We start from the raw sequence: 16778 nt of genomic DNA, 5'->3' as shown, positions 1-16778 counted from the left end.
ACGTGCTTGGTTTTACTTCTCCGATGCAAGGTCGGTCTGTGTGTGTTTATAACATATCGCTTTCATGAAGAGATTGTGTGGAAAATGCCATAGGCCGTGGGCGGGGCCTTGCCTTTGGCATATCGGGCGGGTGGGGTTCGGATTGTCGGATGGCTGGTCATTAGCATGAGTGAGTGTGGCTGCAGCTTGGTCACGATGGCCGGCCGGATGGGGACCTGATTCATTGGATGGCTGCCCGCCACAGACACACGAGCAATGTCCGCCCGGCCCGCCACGGACACTAACAATGTCCGCCCGCCAATTGTCTCTCTGTCTGTGTGAGAATCTTCATCATCATCAGGCGTTACAATGGCAGGCAGAAGCTTCCATCATCAGAAGACGCAGTAGACTGACGGAGACGAAGAAGAAGAAGAAGAAGAAGAAGAAGAAGAAGAAGCGGCTGTTGATCCTGCTTCCCTTTCATGGGGATCGAAGCTTGCCTCCCATTGTTCTCCTCCTCCTCTCCCTCTCTGCTCCACCTCGACCATCCCCTCCCGCCTCTTCATGCCGCCATCACTACCACCGCCATCGCCATCGCCACCGCCACCGCCACGCCGCCGATCGACCATCTTCCCCCTCCGTTCCTCGAATACCTGGCCAGGAGTGGCATCGATCCTTCCATCTACTCCGCCGCTCGCTTCCTCCCTCGCTACATAAGGTATGTTTGGAAAAAATCCATGTCCTTCTCTCTCTCTCTCTCTCTCTCTCTCTCTCTCTCTCTCTTTACAACTTTCTCCCAAGAACACTCCCAGGAATCGGAATAAGAAACAAACAAACTGTGAAAGGAAACATGGAAACCGGTCTCAGACCGAAGCTGCCTTTCCTATCTCTCTCTTTTTCCACCCCCCTTTTCCAAACCTCTGGAGAGAATCAGTTTCAGCTTTCAAGAACTCAACAAGAAACATATTCCTGTGTGTTTGATCGCATTCAACTTCTGCAACATCCTAGAGGAGAACCTGTCACTGGTCTAGGAATGCAGCTAAGGTATGATTTTTCTTGCAAGAACGCATTCAACTTCTTGCAACAACTCGTTCAACTTTCAAGAATCTGAAGTAGGAAATAAGAAATAGGTCTAGTAATGAAGCAAAATCTGATTCACTCAGTCTTTGCCATAAGTATCTTGGAAAACAATACACAAGTTAAAGTGTATCCTGCTAGAAAGGTGGATAATTGACATGACAAAGGATCCTGCTCTGTTTGCATGGCCTGATATGTGAAGGCATTTTCACTACAGAACATGACTGGAAACATGAAGCAGTTGCTTTAATGGATAGAACTGATTATTCTGTAGATATTTAGAGTAAGTACATTGTGGTGCACGCATGGTATACATTAAAGTGCATCCTACTTGAAAGATGGATAATCAACATAAGAAAGGGTTCTATTCTGTTTGTGTGCTGTGATATGCGAAGCCTTTCCACTAGAAAACATGGTGCAGAGCATCAAATGAGCCTTATAACTGAGCTAAACTGATTTGTTTCTATAGTAAAAATGTGTATCCTACTCAGATGGATAGTTAGCAAAGGACTCTAAATGAAATGAAACACAAGCTGTTCTATGAACGAAGTGACATCCTGATTCTCTACATCTTTAGGTTAAAATACCTAGGGGTAGTTATGTGTTTGCATGTTATGGTTTCAATCGGGTCTTTAGAGTAAATACCTTGAGACAAATACATGTCTGTGTTTCTTGTTTCCAAGTTACTGTACCTTTGCAGGTTTATCCTGCATAAAAGATGATGGTGGACTGGTAAAGGATTATAATCAGATAGTATGTTGTGATATGTTTAGCATTTCCACTTGATTTTGTCTTGATGCTGCCAGAATACTCTGAGATTTGTACCTTATCCAGGAGTAAAACATTGAATATTTGATAAGCTAAGGGATTATATTTGGTTTGGTGTTGTGTAATATGTAAGACTTTCCATCAGACTTTCTGTCATGTTACTGGTTCAGTAAATTTTCTAGGAGTGGCACATTTTATTTAGACAAGATAAAACATGAAATTTCCTTTTCAGATTGTTATGATCATAATGCTACAAACATTTTAAACTAATAATAATGTAAGAGAAACATTTCAAAGTAATGAAGTGAACCACAAATGGATCTCGCTGTAGCTGTAACAAATATCTTATCCATGTTCATCCTTTGATAATATATACATTTTTTCTGTTGAATTCCATTTAACTGTACTGACTTATATAATGATGCATAAACACATTAGAAAGTTATGAGAGAAAGGAATAAAGTGAATGATGTTTATCTTCTTTGTTAATTGCCTATCCCGTCCAAAATATAATGAACTTATCATAACAATTACTATACATAAGGATTAAATCAGGGTTTGAAGGTGATGTTTGTGATGTTGAGACCGAGTTATCGTGTAAGCTTCAGCTCCTTCCATGGCTAAAGGGTTTTTATAGCCTCCCTCAAGAAGTGAATATCTCCAGTTCCAAAGCATATCAGCTTGGAAAGGTAAAATTTTAAGTTAGTGGATTAAAAGCATTGTTTTTCTTGACAATGAGTGTTAATTGGTCTCTTCTACATGTTTTAGATCTTTGGCATGGATGCAGCGTCTGGTGCAGCTGTATATGCATTGGGGATTGAGAAGGGTGATCATGTCCTTGATCTATGTGCAGCCCCAGGTTATTTGATCCCCATCTTTACATTTCTGTTACCAAAATAAAAAAAGGAATGAAGGGTTATATAAGGTCTTCCTAAATTGCAGGAGCTAAACTTTGCATGATGGCTGAAATTCTGGGATGGTCTGGCACATTAACTGGAGTAGATATTGCTAAACACCGTTTGGCTGCTTGCCGCACAATGCTTCTCAAGTACGGTCTTGGGAAGCATTCTCGGCTTTTTGTAGCAGATGGGACACAATTTACATTGCTTCCCCTTCACCAGTCTATAGCTAAAAATGGCACATCATTCACAAAAGAGGGGTCAATTGCTGTCTACAGTCAGTGGAAGTCTCCAAAGACAAGGAAGGAAAAGAAAGCAGCAAGATCAGGAAATGCTGCAGGAACTCCACAGCTACTGTTTTATGGCGATGATTCTGGTGTTATTGGATTGAGAAAGGAACAAATCCTAGAAAATGGCTGCAGAAATGAAAAGGAAGGGTCAGTGTATGGTTATGACAAGGTATTTAGCTATATTGATGTAAATATGCAATATTAATTGATGTGGATATGGAGTTTCTGAAGCATTCGATGATTGTAGCCTATGAAGCCTGTGAATTTGACCCAAAATAGTCCTTGTCTTGAAGTACTTACATTTGGAACTTTGGTTTGTATTGTACTGTTCTTCAAGCATGCTCTCCATCTACTCATGCTTGTACTATGCTCTCATGGCTTCTTACTGATTAGCAAAAAATCTGTTATGCCATGCTATGAATCATTACTTTAGTCTCTTCAATTATACCTGAGGAAAACAAGCCTGATTTTCTTATATATTATGCTGATTTTAGTATCTGAACTGTGTCCTCCTTTTAACTTTCTTTGAGCTTGACATCAAACGAAACATTCGAAAGTGGGATGCAATTTTATTTGCTTCTTAGAGCATTTCGGAATCCATTTAATCCTCAAAGAGACCAGTGTTATATGGAAGAGCAAACATGAAGTTAGTAATGTAGAGGAGCATGGAGGATGGATTATATTCCTGGAAAGTCACCATATGATACCTTTGCAAAGTCTTCATTAATAAATATGGGTTTAAAGTTTCGTCCATTTTTATAGAATAATGGCAAATGTTTTAATGCACCAGAGTTTTCATGTCCGTTCAAAATTTCCTGATAGAAACCTTCTCCTCATGAAGTTTCTAGGTCTTGATTCTTTCATGGATTGTGTACTTGATTGATTTTCTTCCTATATTTGTATTGTCTAGTCCATAAGGTCATGTATACATTAATTTCAGGTGTTGATCGATGCTGAATGCACTCATGATGGGTCTTTGAAGCATATATTTAAATATGAGCAATGGGGCTGGGATACTCTTGAGCGGCGACTTTTGGACAACGATCGGCTAGATTCCATTACAAAGCTTCAGGTACATATACATCATCTTTGTGCATTCTATCTTTTGCTATTGAAGAAAGTTGAATGAGTTGGCAACATGATGGAGATTACAGCTGCAGTTGCTCACAAATGGGTTTAGATTGTTGAAATCTGGTGGAGCACTTGTATACAGCACATGCAGGTTTGATGTCTGTCAAGGAGATTTCGTATCGTCTGTAAATTATATGAATAGTGGATTGACATAATGAGGAATTGTTAACTTCATTTAGTCTTGGAATGTCCTTTTGATTTATGATGAATGTGGGATAGATGTGGGGAATTGGCACATATAATTGCTTGAAAGGGGTTTGATCCTGACATTTGGGAACATAAACTGCATTTGGAGGAAATAAAGAAAAACTTGGGTATTTAAGAGTCTTTCCCATAAATAAATTTCAACAATTCTTAGAATATTCTGAAATCTCATATTTGTACTACCATTTATTTGTCTGCTCATTTCTAATTGAGGAATCTTTCGAATCATCTTTCACTCTTGTCAATCTCTATTTGTCATTTGTTAGTGAAGTCCCTAAGCTTGTATGTGGTGTAAATTTCGTTTCTTGTGATATGCCTTCACAACTCATCTTCGTGATCATTGTAGTGTTAGTTATTTAGTGCAATATATGTGATTATGAAAAGTTTTAGGTTTATTTATTCATATTTCCTAATACCTATTTTTATGTTGCAGCTTCACATTAGCACAAAATGAGGAAGTAGTGGAAAAGTTCTTGGCTGATCATGCAAATGCAGGTGACTTTCTTGAAATGCTTTTTTAATTTAGTGTTATAATATCACTTAACGCAAGCACGGAATCCTAGAAATCTCTGTATGTGCAATGCATATGATTGACAGAAAAGAGGTATCTTGTAGTATGTTTTATATGGATTTGAGATTAAAGATTCCTTAATAAAGCACAGATCAGCATACATAGCTGAACCTCGCGGCGTTGGCCCGAGAACAGTGGAGTCATCACAATATGAGTGCTCTTCGTAGTGAGAATCATTGCATGTTTCATAGAAGTATTATGCGGCTAACATAGCTCCCATCAGATGCTCATAACCAGATGTATCTAATAGTTAGGGAATTTATGGCGTTTGGTTTATCATGTTAAAAGTTTCCTTGAAGTTCCCTGCCTCACTACTGAAAATATTTTCATGGAGTTGCTCTCAAATGAACGTAAAACCAATCAATGGTATGACCTTGAGAAGAATGTTCCTAAGAAAAGATTTCTTGAAAGCCAATACAACCTTATATGAATATTTTTGAAAATCATGCCTGATGTCCTCATATTTGAGGCATTCCAAAGTCACTCGTTCTTCTATTTCTGCTTTGTTGATGCAATATAGGTCACATATTCTATTTGCTGAATTTTCAGCCATCCGCATTTTCTATTTTCATTGTGTGAGTGTGTGCATTAGTGTGATGGTGTGCAAGGGGTGTCTGGATGTGAGCTTGGGCATCAACCTGCTTTCCTTGGTAATTATCTAGAGTATGGAGTATTATTGTCACTGCAATAGTGGCATGGCAGTATATGTCACATATTTTGTTTGCTGAATTTTCAGCCACCTGCATTTTTTGTTTTCATTGTATGAGTGTGCATCCGTGTGATGGTGTGCAAGGGGTGTTTGGATGTGAGCTTGGGCATCAGCTTGCTTCCCTTGGCAATTTTCCGAGTATGGAGTATTAATGTGGTTGCAATAGTGGGCTGTTCTCCATTTTGTACAAGGCTACGTAAAACATAGATTCATGCTATGCCATCTTGTCTTTTTCCTCTACGTGTAGCAATGGGCGTGGTTCGGTTTCAAGGCAAAGAAACCGAACTGAACTGAAACCGAACCGTTTATTTAAAACAAAAACCAAACCAAACCGTTTATGAACTCTCAGTATTGAAACCAAACCATTTAAGAAATAGTTGAAACCAAACCATTTAAAATCAAACTGTTTAGGGAAAAGTTGAAACCAAATCGAACCTTTTAATAAAAAATTTAAACCTAACCACTTAAATTAAACTAATTAAACATCTAAATAAACAAAAATACATTAAATTAAATAAGCATTTAAGTTAAATTTATTAAATCAATAAAAGTAACTTTAATTGAACCATTAAATTAAATAAACATTTAAGTTAAATTAATTAAATCAATAAAAAACCATTAAATCAATAAACTATTAAGGTAAAACAAAAGTTAACCAAAAACCTATAAACCTATAAACCAAACCTATAAACCTATAAACCCGAGTTTTAGAACCAAACTGAACCGTTTATCGAAAATCCATACCAAACCAAACCATTAAATTTTTTGGAACCAATAAACTGTTAAACCATGGTTTAACGGTTCGGTTCAGTTTGAGTCGAAACCGTGCCCATTGCTATCTACGTGTATATCTAAATATTCTTCAATATGTACTTTTGTTCACTCTCAAGGGCATAAAACTTTGTGTGTGTGTGAGAGAGAGAGAGCCTAGGTGGATGCATGACCACCTAGAGGAACTCAGTTTGGATAGGCATGAGAGAGAGAGAGAGAGAGAGAGAGAGAGAGAGAGAGAGAGAGAGAGAGAGAGAGAGAATTATTATGCATCCCACCTAATTATGGGTTTATCTAGAAACAACTACAAAATATTGCATTAATGCAAGTTTCGTTACCTTTAGAAACAGGAGAACAACTGTGGATTGATCAGTGTTTATTGTGTCAGACGCCATTTTTACAAGTGACTACTAATCTTTCGTATGATTGCTCCCTTGGATGGCTATTATCTAAGGTTGAAGAAGAATGGAAAACTCACAAATTTGATCACGAGTGGTGGCATATCTCAAAACGTAGTTAGCATTCTACGTGTAGCAAAGGTCTTCATGGGAGAGTTTTGATTAGGGGATTGCTTTTGGGATTAGCTCTAAAGTGTCATGGACTCATTGTTTTATACAATGTTTGATTGCTTGTTAGATTTGAAGTTACATTTCTCAAATTTGACAAGTTATATCATGGTATTATTTGACGCCTAGATAACGGGTGTTTGCACATTTTACACAGATTGATCCAAAATAAAAAATTAGAGATAGATATTGTTTTCCTATTTTTTGAGGTATTGGGGATTGTATCATAATTGGGATATGCGCAATGCTTCTGTATTTGACGGAAGGCATGGAATGAAAGCATATCTACGAAAGTTGAAGGGAGTACTAATGTGACAATTTTCTTTGTTAGAGCAAGTGGAAATTCGTTCCTATGTAGAGTGTTCGTCTTGCCTGTTGGCAATTCAACATGTTCCACTACCCATTTAGTTAGTGGGTGACCATACTCTATTGTGACACCCATTGTAATTATCAAGGACCATCTCGACTGCCCGCAATAGCAAGGTCTTGATCGAAACCAACCACATGAAGTTAGCTTTCTTAATCAATCCCTGGAGCAATCTTTGTTTGATTGTCTGCGACTTAGAGACATCGCACTACAAATTTACACTCTTTACTTTTGAGTGCTTCTAACCTCTTTAGTGTCTAATTGACACTTGTATACTTCTCTTTATTCTTTGTGGGTTTTCACCTCACTTTGAGGTTTCCCACTAGTAATAAAAGTGTTACTAAAAAAACAAATCAAAGTGTAATACTCAGACTCTCAAAGTTGTTTAGGGCAACGTGTGCATAGTCGACCACTCTCATCAATTGTGCCCCAACATCCCGTCACACATCACAATGCATGTGAACTAAGTCAAATGTAAGCAGTGGTTTGAATGACAGACAATGAGATGGGCTCTAACATGTATCAATGTGTACAGTTTCCTTGTTTTACGAAGAATATGGTTTTGTAGTTAGGTGTAACATGTGTACTATAATGTGTGAAGTGTGAGCCTCCACCTTTGTCCCATGTAATGATACATTGGCGTTGCAAAAAGGCCTCATTTACAAAGGAATCCAATGATGCATCATGAAGCAAGTGTGTTGCATCCATTTACCAAACCATTTTTCCATATCTTGTATCCAATCGGAACACAAATTTTGCTTTTATGCGTCTTTTGGAACTTTTTGCTTGCTTCCCATGCGATTCTAGAAAGTCGGTGTGAGGGGCTTTGTTGAACCTCAAGCATGTAATCAACAACCCTTTCCATGGCCATGATCTCAATGGGGAATTATCTTGTCTCAAGCAAGAGGGTGTATGGTGCTTGTTTCTTAACTCGTAGTAACTTTGTAAGAAAATGTTTGTGGACATTTCCAAACTCTTTCCAAGTAGATTTAGGGATGCTACCCCCCATGCTTCCACCCCATCGAGAAGCACCGGTGTCACCAAAGTGTCTAAAAGGTATTTCTTGAGGACCCAACACTTAATATCTCCATGATTGCATGTGTTCTCAAATGCATAATGTGTTCGCGTTCTCGCCTCTAAGTGTCGTGTAACACCTTCATTCAATCTATGATTTGAAGGAACTTCAAGGCTAAGATATTTGAAGCTTTTCACATTCAAGTGGCTCAGTATTGTACATAATGCATAGTTTATCTTGTATTAGCCTTTTCACAATCATTATCTTTGTTTTAGAGTTGTTGACGCTTGATTTAATGCGCATGCAATTTTTTTCCAATTCCTTCATAAGCTTTTGTGCATCTCCTAAAGTATTTGCAAAAGCACGACATCATCCACATACAACAACAACATGATGACTACATACATTTCCAATGAGAACTTCTTCAACGCCTTGCTTTACAAATTGGGCACCTGTTTCTTCCAATTCATCTATGCATAGACCAAATAGAGTTGGTGAGAGTGGGCATCCTGGCTTAGCTTAGCACTAATAGTGCTAGTGAAAAAATTCGAAAGTCTGTCGCCTATACGCAAAGAACTTTTGGGATTCAAAGCAAGAACCCAACAGTGGTGCATCATATTCGGATTGCATAGCAGCCATCCAATTTTTTGAATTTTGTGCTTCATCAAAAGAAACAAGCTCATTCTCATCACAAAGACTAGAGGCAGCCATAGCATAACAATCTAATGCAAAAGAAGCACTATAATAAACCTGAACGTGTATGGTATGACAAAGGAAAATCCAATTTGCTATTATGAAGATTGGTACATGGTCTTTATGTGACTTGCCTCCTGGCAAGAAGGCTATTGGCACTAAGTGGGTATATAAGCTGAAGCGTAAACCTGATGGAACAGTTGACAGGTATAAGGCTAGGCTTGTTGTGATAAGTTATGCCCAAGAAAAAGGCATTGATTTTGATGAGGCCTTTGCTCTCACCTGTTGTATGACTAATGTTCGTAGCATCTATGCAATTGTAGCTCATTGTGGTTGGAATGTACATCAATTGGACATTAAAACAACATTTCTAAATGGTAATCTTCATGAGGAAGTGTATGTATCCCAACCCCGTGGTTTTGTGCAGAAAGGGCATGAACACAAAGTGTGCAGGTTGAGAAAGGCATTGTATGGCTTAAAGCAAGCACCACATTCTTGGTATGAGAAGATACATGCCTATTTGATTGCATTTGGGTTTGAGAATAGTCCAAATGAAAGCACCTTATACGCTAAGCGTGCTGATGATGTATTTCTGATCATGGTTGTGTATGTCGATGATATGTTGCTCACTGGTCCCAATGAGAAGCATATTGCTGACTTTAAGGCTGATTTGCATGCCCCTTTTGAGATGTCAAATTTGGGGCATTTGCATCATTATTTGGGCATTCAATTTATGCAAGTTAATGGTGGAATAGCTTTGTGTCAATCAAAATACATTGACACATTATTGCAGCGTTTTGGCCTTGAAGACGGTAAACCTATTGCCACCCCCATGGAGATAGGTTTACGTTTGAGCCTTCATGATGCTGGAGATGCATTTGATGTTGTTCTCTATCAACAGGCAATTGGATGCTTGATTTACTTATGCATAACCCGACCTGATATTCAGTTTGCTGTCTCTCAGATGAGTATGTTTATGCATTGCCCAGGAGTTAAGCATTGGCAGGTAGTTAAGCCCATCTTTTGCTACTTGAGTGGTACCTGGCCACTTGGGTTGTTTTATCCCAATGGGGGAACACTACCGCCAGACCTGCATGTTTTTTTTGACTCTATGAGTGCTAGCTCCTTGTTCACCGCATCACTCCCAAGGGGGATTTGTTGACATATTTCGGTAGTGATGTGTGTGAACACACTTAGGACATTGATGTGTGAACACACTGAGGACAATGATGTGTGTGAACACACTTACGGCAATAGGGGCATTTTTTCACTCTTTAGGAGGATTTTCCCCCTTGTCTATATATACTTTCATAACCCTAAAGTGGGTAAGCTTTTTCGGATTCAAAGCAAGAACCCAACAAGAACATATAACCGTCTCATAACTTCAAGAAATTACAAGCATATATTCACTTGACACCTTGAGTTCTTCCATTTGCCTCCAAAGATGCTGACGAGGTACCATATCAAAAAGTTTCTTGTAGTTTATGAAGCAACAATATAAACCTTTACCTCTCAAGTCACTTTCCTCGATTAATACTTGAAGGGTGACAAGGTGATCAATGGTGGTATGTTATTTTTGAAAGCCATCTTATTTTTTTAGCCATGCACTTATCTTTGATTCCATTATACATCCAAATAGTTTTGCCATTAGCAAGCCAACCGTTATTTACATTTCCACCTTTCTGTTAAGGTTTGATCCAATTTGTAGTTGAATCATAGGGCATACCATATTGCGATGCATGATTACATATATCACTTATCCATGCATGTGCTTCCTTTCCCGTTCATTCGAGCATTTCAACCTTTATACACGTTTCCCCTTTAGATTTCCCCAAAAATTAGCACATACATGTGCTTTCTCTTGCATTTGGAGAAATGGTTGAGTAACTTCCCATATTCGTCTTTCTTTGAATAAACCTTTGCAAATGCTTTTGATAATTTTCTTTATACTCGACTACGTCCAAAATCATAAGGTACTTCTAGCTTCATGACATTCTTTATCAAACCATTTTTCTTTGGACTACATTTCTTGATGCATTTACAAGATGTGTGCCTAGTCGAAAAACATTTGTTTGTGCATGACAGAATAGCTTAATTCAAAGCTTCTCATTTGCATTCTAGTGGCACCATGTTGTATCTTTGTCATTTGTAACATATCTTCAACCATCTTGGAATACATGGGCACTCGTTTAAGGTTCATGCTCAAGCGCGGTTATTTATTATCTTCAATTTCCTTCTCACAATCAAACCATGTACACATTGGAGGTCAATACATAAAGCCCTATGATCGAGTGTCCATTCACCAAGTTATAAGCATTCCAATACAATTGCACATTTGTAAGAGTAACTTCCCAAATTGGTCCGGATCTTTTTGATCACGAGAAGAACAAATATACATTTGGATATCCTCTTGCATCCTTGATATGTGGCATGAAAGATTGTTGTGGATCAAGTTTGGAAACTTCTTGTACATGTATTCATGTCACCAAACGATATCATCGTCCAAATTGGCAAAAGGTTTATCTTTATCCAAACAAGCATAAAAGTTAGAATCTTTATAAGGAGTGTAACATCTAATTGCAAAAGTGGACAAACGATTAGTTTCTTTTTTGTGTCATATGTACCATTTATGTATCATTTCCTTCTTAAATGCCACCCCTTGTCCTCTTCGTTGTCTTGGATTTTTTGCCTATATTAAAGAGTGTACAATATAGTTTCCTAAACCTTAAATCCATCGAGTGATATGCTCCTATGTTTTCAACAAGAAGTGTGATATTCGAATCATTAATGAACTCCTTTGATATTCGAATCATTAATGAACCCCTTTATGCCAAATCCTGCATTCCATAGGCATCCATTGCAATTCCAAAAGCATAGACGTAGAAGACGTGGATTAGTCCCATAGGTCACGTGACCTAGTTGCTTACATTTCTGTCTTTAGGCACATCCTTAACTTTATTTTTCAATTTTTTTCATATGCTTTACGACGGGCATTTTGTTGTGAGATAGTATGATCTTCACTCACCAAGCATTGTGTGCCTTTGAGGTATACCCAATGATTTTTGATTATGATCCTTCACTTTGTATCATCCGGCATTGTGCATACAATAGGCCTTTTTCCAGAGTGAGCAACACCACAGATGACACTGTTCTTTGATCCTCGTTCACGTTCTTTCAATTCTCAAACATCTATGCTTTCTACAGTTTTATCTTGATGCATCAAATGCATAATAGATGAGTTTGATACCACATTCCCACCACATACATTGGCCCATGACTACATTGTGCATACATTTTTTATCTCACTTACATCCCACCTCATCGTGTCCATTCTCGCCTCTTTTAATGCATTCTTTAACTCAATTTTGTTAAGGTGCTCATTTGTTTCAATAGAGCTTTCTTGCATTCTTGAATCTCGTCTTCAAGTTTTGCAACCATTTTCTTAAGACCTTCATTCTCAATGACAACAATTTGGAGTGTAGCATTCTCTTCATTAGTGTTCTAATCTCTTCACCTTGCTTGTTTATTGCTTTTTGGAGAGAAATCAAGTGACTCAAGCATTTTCTCCATTGTGGCTGAATTTATTGCATTAATGTCAAGAATCGTTGGTAATCTTGGCTCATATCGATCATACTCCTAAACTTTGTGGCCCCCTTACGAGTGTTTGCCATTGTAGGACAAAACCCTATGAGAGAGAGAGAGAAATTTAGTGACCACAGGAAACTGATGGTGATTACAAATATTGTGAATTTATGTCACTAAATTAAAAGCTGTATATATGGAATCATGGTCTTAATGCATGTGGTGGAATGATCCAGAGCTGGTGGAGATTGAAGATGCGAAACTATACAAATGGCCTTGCCGAATTGGGCGTTTGGCATATACACTGCGGTTTGATCCCCTTTGCTCTAGCACAAGTGGCTTATTTATTGCAAAAATTAGGAAGCATCGTAATCACATTTAGGAATGATTGTATCCTGCTGCATTATTTTGCCAATACATTTTTCGATATCAACACAGTTTTGGTTTATTTGAATCCACTAGTACTTACGTAAGAACTCTATTAATGCGAAAAGCTGGAATGTGCGTCTTGAAACTGATCATATTTACTTAGTGTACTATATTGAGGCAATTATTCTAGAACTCATAGTGCTCACTTTTCTTGAATTTGCTTATAATTTATGAGCAAATTCTGGTGTATATCAGTTGCTTTCATAAATATCTGCTAATGTAAAGTTTTGTTTAGTTTGCACATAATTTCTGAATAACGTCTGGTGTATTTCAGTTGCTTTGTAAATAAGGTGTGAATACAGAGAAAATGCATGGCATGCTCGCAAACTTAATTATACATATTGCAAATTGTAAGTTGTGGAAATATCTTTAAAAAAGTTCTTGACAAATTAAACTGTGTTGCTGTTTAAAATACAAAAGCCCTGACATATGAGCTGTGGCAGCATCTGTTAACCATTTCAACGTTTTACCTTAAAAGGAAATACAAAAACACTAATCTGATGAATTCTGGTGATGCCTCAGTTGGCCGTCAAATGCCTTACTTCAGATGGAAGTTTAGGGTTTAGGGATTGCAAGGAAATACAGACGTGCAGATATGTTGAATTATGGCAAGGAATTTTAGACGGAAGTTTAGGGTTTAGGGCTTTAGGCCTTGCAAAGCAATACAGAAGGTCAGATATGTTAAATTACTGTGATACTTCTGTTAACCTTAAAATGATTTAGTTTACAGGAAATTTTAGGGTTTTTAGGATTGCAGGGATTCAAGTGAATTCTGGTAATGCATCTGTTAGCCTTTGAATGCATTACCTTAAGAGGACATACAAAGATTAACAAAATTGAGTGATTATGTTGTCAAATGTAAAATAAACTTAAATGTATTATCATATTACTAAATCAATGAATGATAATGATTTTTAAAAACTCAAGACTAATACATGATAACTGGGTCAATGAAACACCATTCAGACACCAATTGACGGACCAATTGATGATAACTAAATTGACAGACCAATTGAAACAGGTTGCAAATATGTTTCAAGAAAGCTTCATGAGCATGGAGGCCAAAGTGCGTGTGTTGTTTATATTTCATGCTACAATACTGTAGAGAATTGATGCGTAAAGCCTCCATTACATAGTATGACAGTATAGAACGCATTTCCATAGGACAATACATGCAGTGGGGCATCATGACTGATTCCTGTGAATATGTTAAAACCATCAGGAAGGTAGCGATGCAGGGGCTCTGTGCAATTGAAACAGGTTGCAAAGGAAATGTGGAAAGTCATATAAGCACACAAAGACCAATTGAAACAGGTTGCAAAGGAAATGTGGAAAGTCATATAAGCACACAAAGACCAATTGAAACAGGTTGCAAATATGTTTGAAACAGGGTATCCTTTGTAAGAAACCCTAAACCTAAATTAATTCTAGAGTATTTTGATTGAATATACAGAAGGAACTTCAGATGATTCTGAAACTAACATGAGAACCAACTTAAAGATAAAACAATTTTTTCTTATCTATGTAAAGCTCTAGTATGTCATTCTCGTTGTATGTTTCTGAACTATAGGATACAGATCAAAACCTTTTCCCTGCTATTCCTTCCTTGTTAAATCATAAAATTCCACAGTGAATCTTGACATCTTTATTTTGGTGGATCTACAACATAATTTTCATGATTCCAGATGCATCACCGAAACCTTTATTTTGCAATGGATATAGATCTACAAGCTTATACATAACTATGAAAAACGCATGGAGATTGAAGTTCATCATGACATAAAAATGCTGTGCACTAGTCCAGAAGAATAAAAAGACATTCAAAAAGATATTATGGGAACAACCATTCTCTCTTACTGTAAAGGAGGAGCGGAATATAGGAATTATATTGAACTTCTAGCATAATTAAACAAAGATGATCACAGGATTGAATTCTACCATAATTGATTCTGCGAACTTGTATACCATGCAAAAGTAAACCAGAAAATTCAAAAGATTTGAACAGTTTTCCTTTTCCATTACCAGCTACAGTTAATCAGAAACCCATCACTACATATATAGTTGTAGATGCAACTCCATAGCCAACCATCGAAGTTATGATTCTTTACAAATGGTGTACGTTCCATTGCTTATGGCGGCATATCTGCAAGATAAATATCTATGCAAAACACATTGAGATCATCATCGCTATCATCATCACCATCATACAAACGGGTAGCTAAAAGTCTAATGAGATAATACTTCCGGAACACAGACCCTAAGGAGAGCCATACAGTCACATACACTATGATCGTCAGAAGAGAGAAGAAATGAGGATGTGAAAACCACATGAATTTGTATTGTTATTTCTTCTTTGCTTGTGAAGAAGCAGCAGCACGATGAACAACCTGTTCATGGCTCTGAGAATCACCATTCAGGATAACAGCATTGAGACCGACGCCATTAAGGATACTATCATTGTTACTAGATCCATTTATATTGACACAAGTCTGCAAAAGTTGAAAGAAGTTTCCGTAGATATACTCCGGGGTATATCCTCGTTCGTCATCGAAGATGAGGATATGGCCATGCCATTCCCAGATGCGATAACCAGAGGCGACATCATCACGAAAGACGACACATATACTGTGCCCACCGACAGAAACGGATCGGCGAGAGTTCGGTCTGAGCGTTTCTTCACAGGCGTCCGAGAGGATGATCTGTATGACCTGAGCCTCGAGTAGGGATTCCTCGCGAGCAAGCTTAGTGAGACGCTGGGAACGGGCACGATGATCGGCGTTGTTGGATGGATCCTCTGAAGAAGAAGAAGGCAGAGGGAGAAGATGATTGTTGAGGAGGCCGTTGAGGCCTTGGATGCCATGGAGGCTGCTGGTCTGCAGCAAGTGCTGTGATTCGATGGCTCTCAAGAAGCTCCGAGGATCCATGGCTTTCTTTCGTGCAGGAGAAAGGCCAAGGAGACAGAGATATGACTATTTAGGGTTTCTCCCCCCAAATTCTGCTGAAGAAACTAACACACAAAAAAGATTACAGCCAGTTCCTCTTTAACACATTATGTTAGAGCATATTATGAGAATTTCAAATGAGAGAGTTTTGGAGGCAAAAATTGGGGAGAGGGAGTGTCCACGGCATTGAAGTTTTGTGTGTGTCTCCCGTTACCCCGGACAAATGAGCATTGCCTGCCCAAGGTGAGGTGATGCCACTTTCGCAGAAGAAGATCTTGCCTGCTCGACATACGGAAAATTCGAATCCCGAACTACAAGTCTTGTATGATGCTCTGCTCGGGAAGAAGCTTTTTTTCACCCATGAGGTACCCCATTGGCGGGGGGCGGGGGGTGGGGGGGTGGGGGGGTGGGTGGGTTCTTGGGGTTCCTCTTGACTAGTTGCCAGCTAGAACAAAACCCTAGGGGTTTTGTGGTGGTGGTGGTGGTGGTGGGGTGTGTCGTTCTTTGTAAGGCTTTTTTTATCGATACACGTGTAAAAGTTTGGTCCTCGCCACTTGTTCTTCTAGCTACCCATAGTTGTCCTAAAGCCAAGATCTACGAGGATAGGGATGATGTTCACTCTATTGTTGGCGTGATGAGTAGGAGCGGTATGTCAAGCCACTCCTCAACCAATGAGCAAACAACAAGAACGACTAAGAAAACTCGAAACCTAGTGCATAAATACACCCACATGAGCTGAAGCTCATTGGATCACTCTTAATCACTTAATGTTAATAATGAAGGAA

At 38.4% G+C, this 16778-nt stretch overlaps 2 protein-coding genes across 3 annotated transcripts; one reads left to right on the top strand and one right to left on the bottom strand.

Annotated features, from left to right (window-relative positions):
• Positions 1-329: 329 nt before the first annotated feature.
• Positions 330-13297, top strand: LOC147853209 (S-adenosyl-L-methionine-dependent methyltransferases superfamily protein). Of its 2 annotated transcripts, none has more exons than XM_087333240.1 (8): positions 330-697; positions 2369-2513; positions 2593-2683; positions 2767-3182; positions 3954-4085; positions 4168-4235; positions 4782-4843; positions 12859-13297. In XM_087333240.1, the coding sequence occupies exons 1-8, from the start codon at positions 462-464 to the stop codon at positions 13002-13004; spliced, it is 1296 nt and encodes a 431-aa protein (XP_087189366.1). In that variant the 5' UTR covers positions 330-461; the 3' UTR covers positions 13005-13297. The 2 variants fall into 2 exon arrangements, with proteins under 2 accessions (XP_087189366.1, XP_087189367.1); XM_087333241.1 differs by having other exon boundaries at positions 557-697; positions 2380-2513.
• A 1828-nt stretch (positions 13298-15125) lies between these two features.
• Positions 15126-16062, bottom strand: LOC147853208 (uncharacterized). Its single transcript, XM_087332807.1, has one exon. The coding sequence runs from the start codon at positions 15973-15975 to the stop codon at positions 15394-15396; it is 582 nt and encodes a 193-aa protein (XP_087188933.1). The 5' UTR covers positions 15976-16062; the 3' UTR covers positions 15126-15393.
• Between the last annotated feature and the right edge of the window lie 716 nt (positions 16063-16778).

This window comes from Azolla caroliniana, unplaced genomic scaffold (assembly GCF_043228905.1).
Source record: "Azolla caroliniana isolate FFs.n. ecotype wild unplaced genomic scaffold, voAzoCaro1.0.p SCAF_17, whole genome shotgun sequence".
Lineage (NCBI taxonomy): Eukaryota > Viridiplantae > Streptophyta > Polypodiopsida > Salviniales > Salviniaceae > Azolla > Azolla caroliniana.
This window is presented reverse-complemented; position numbering and strand designations above follow the sequence as displayed.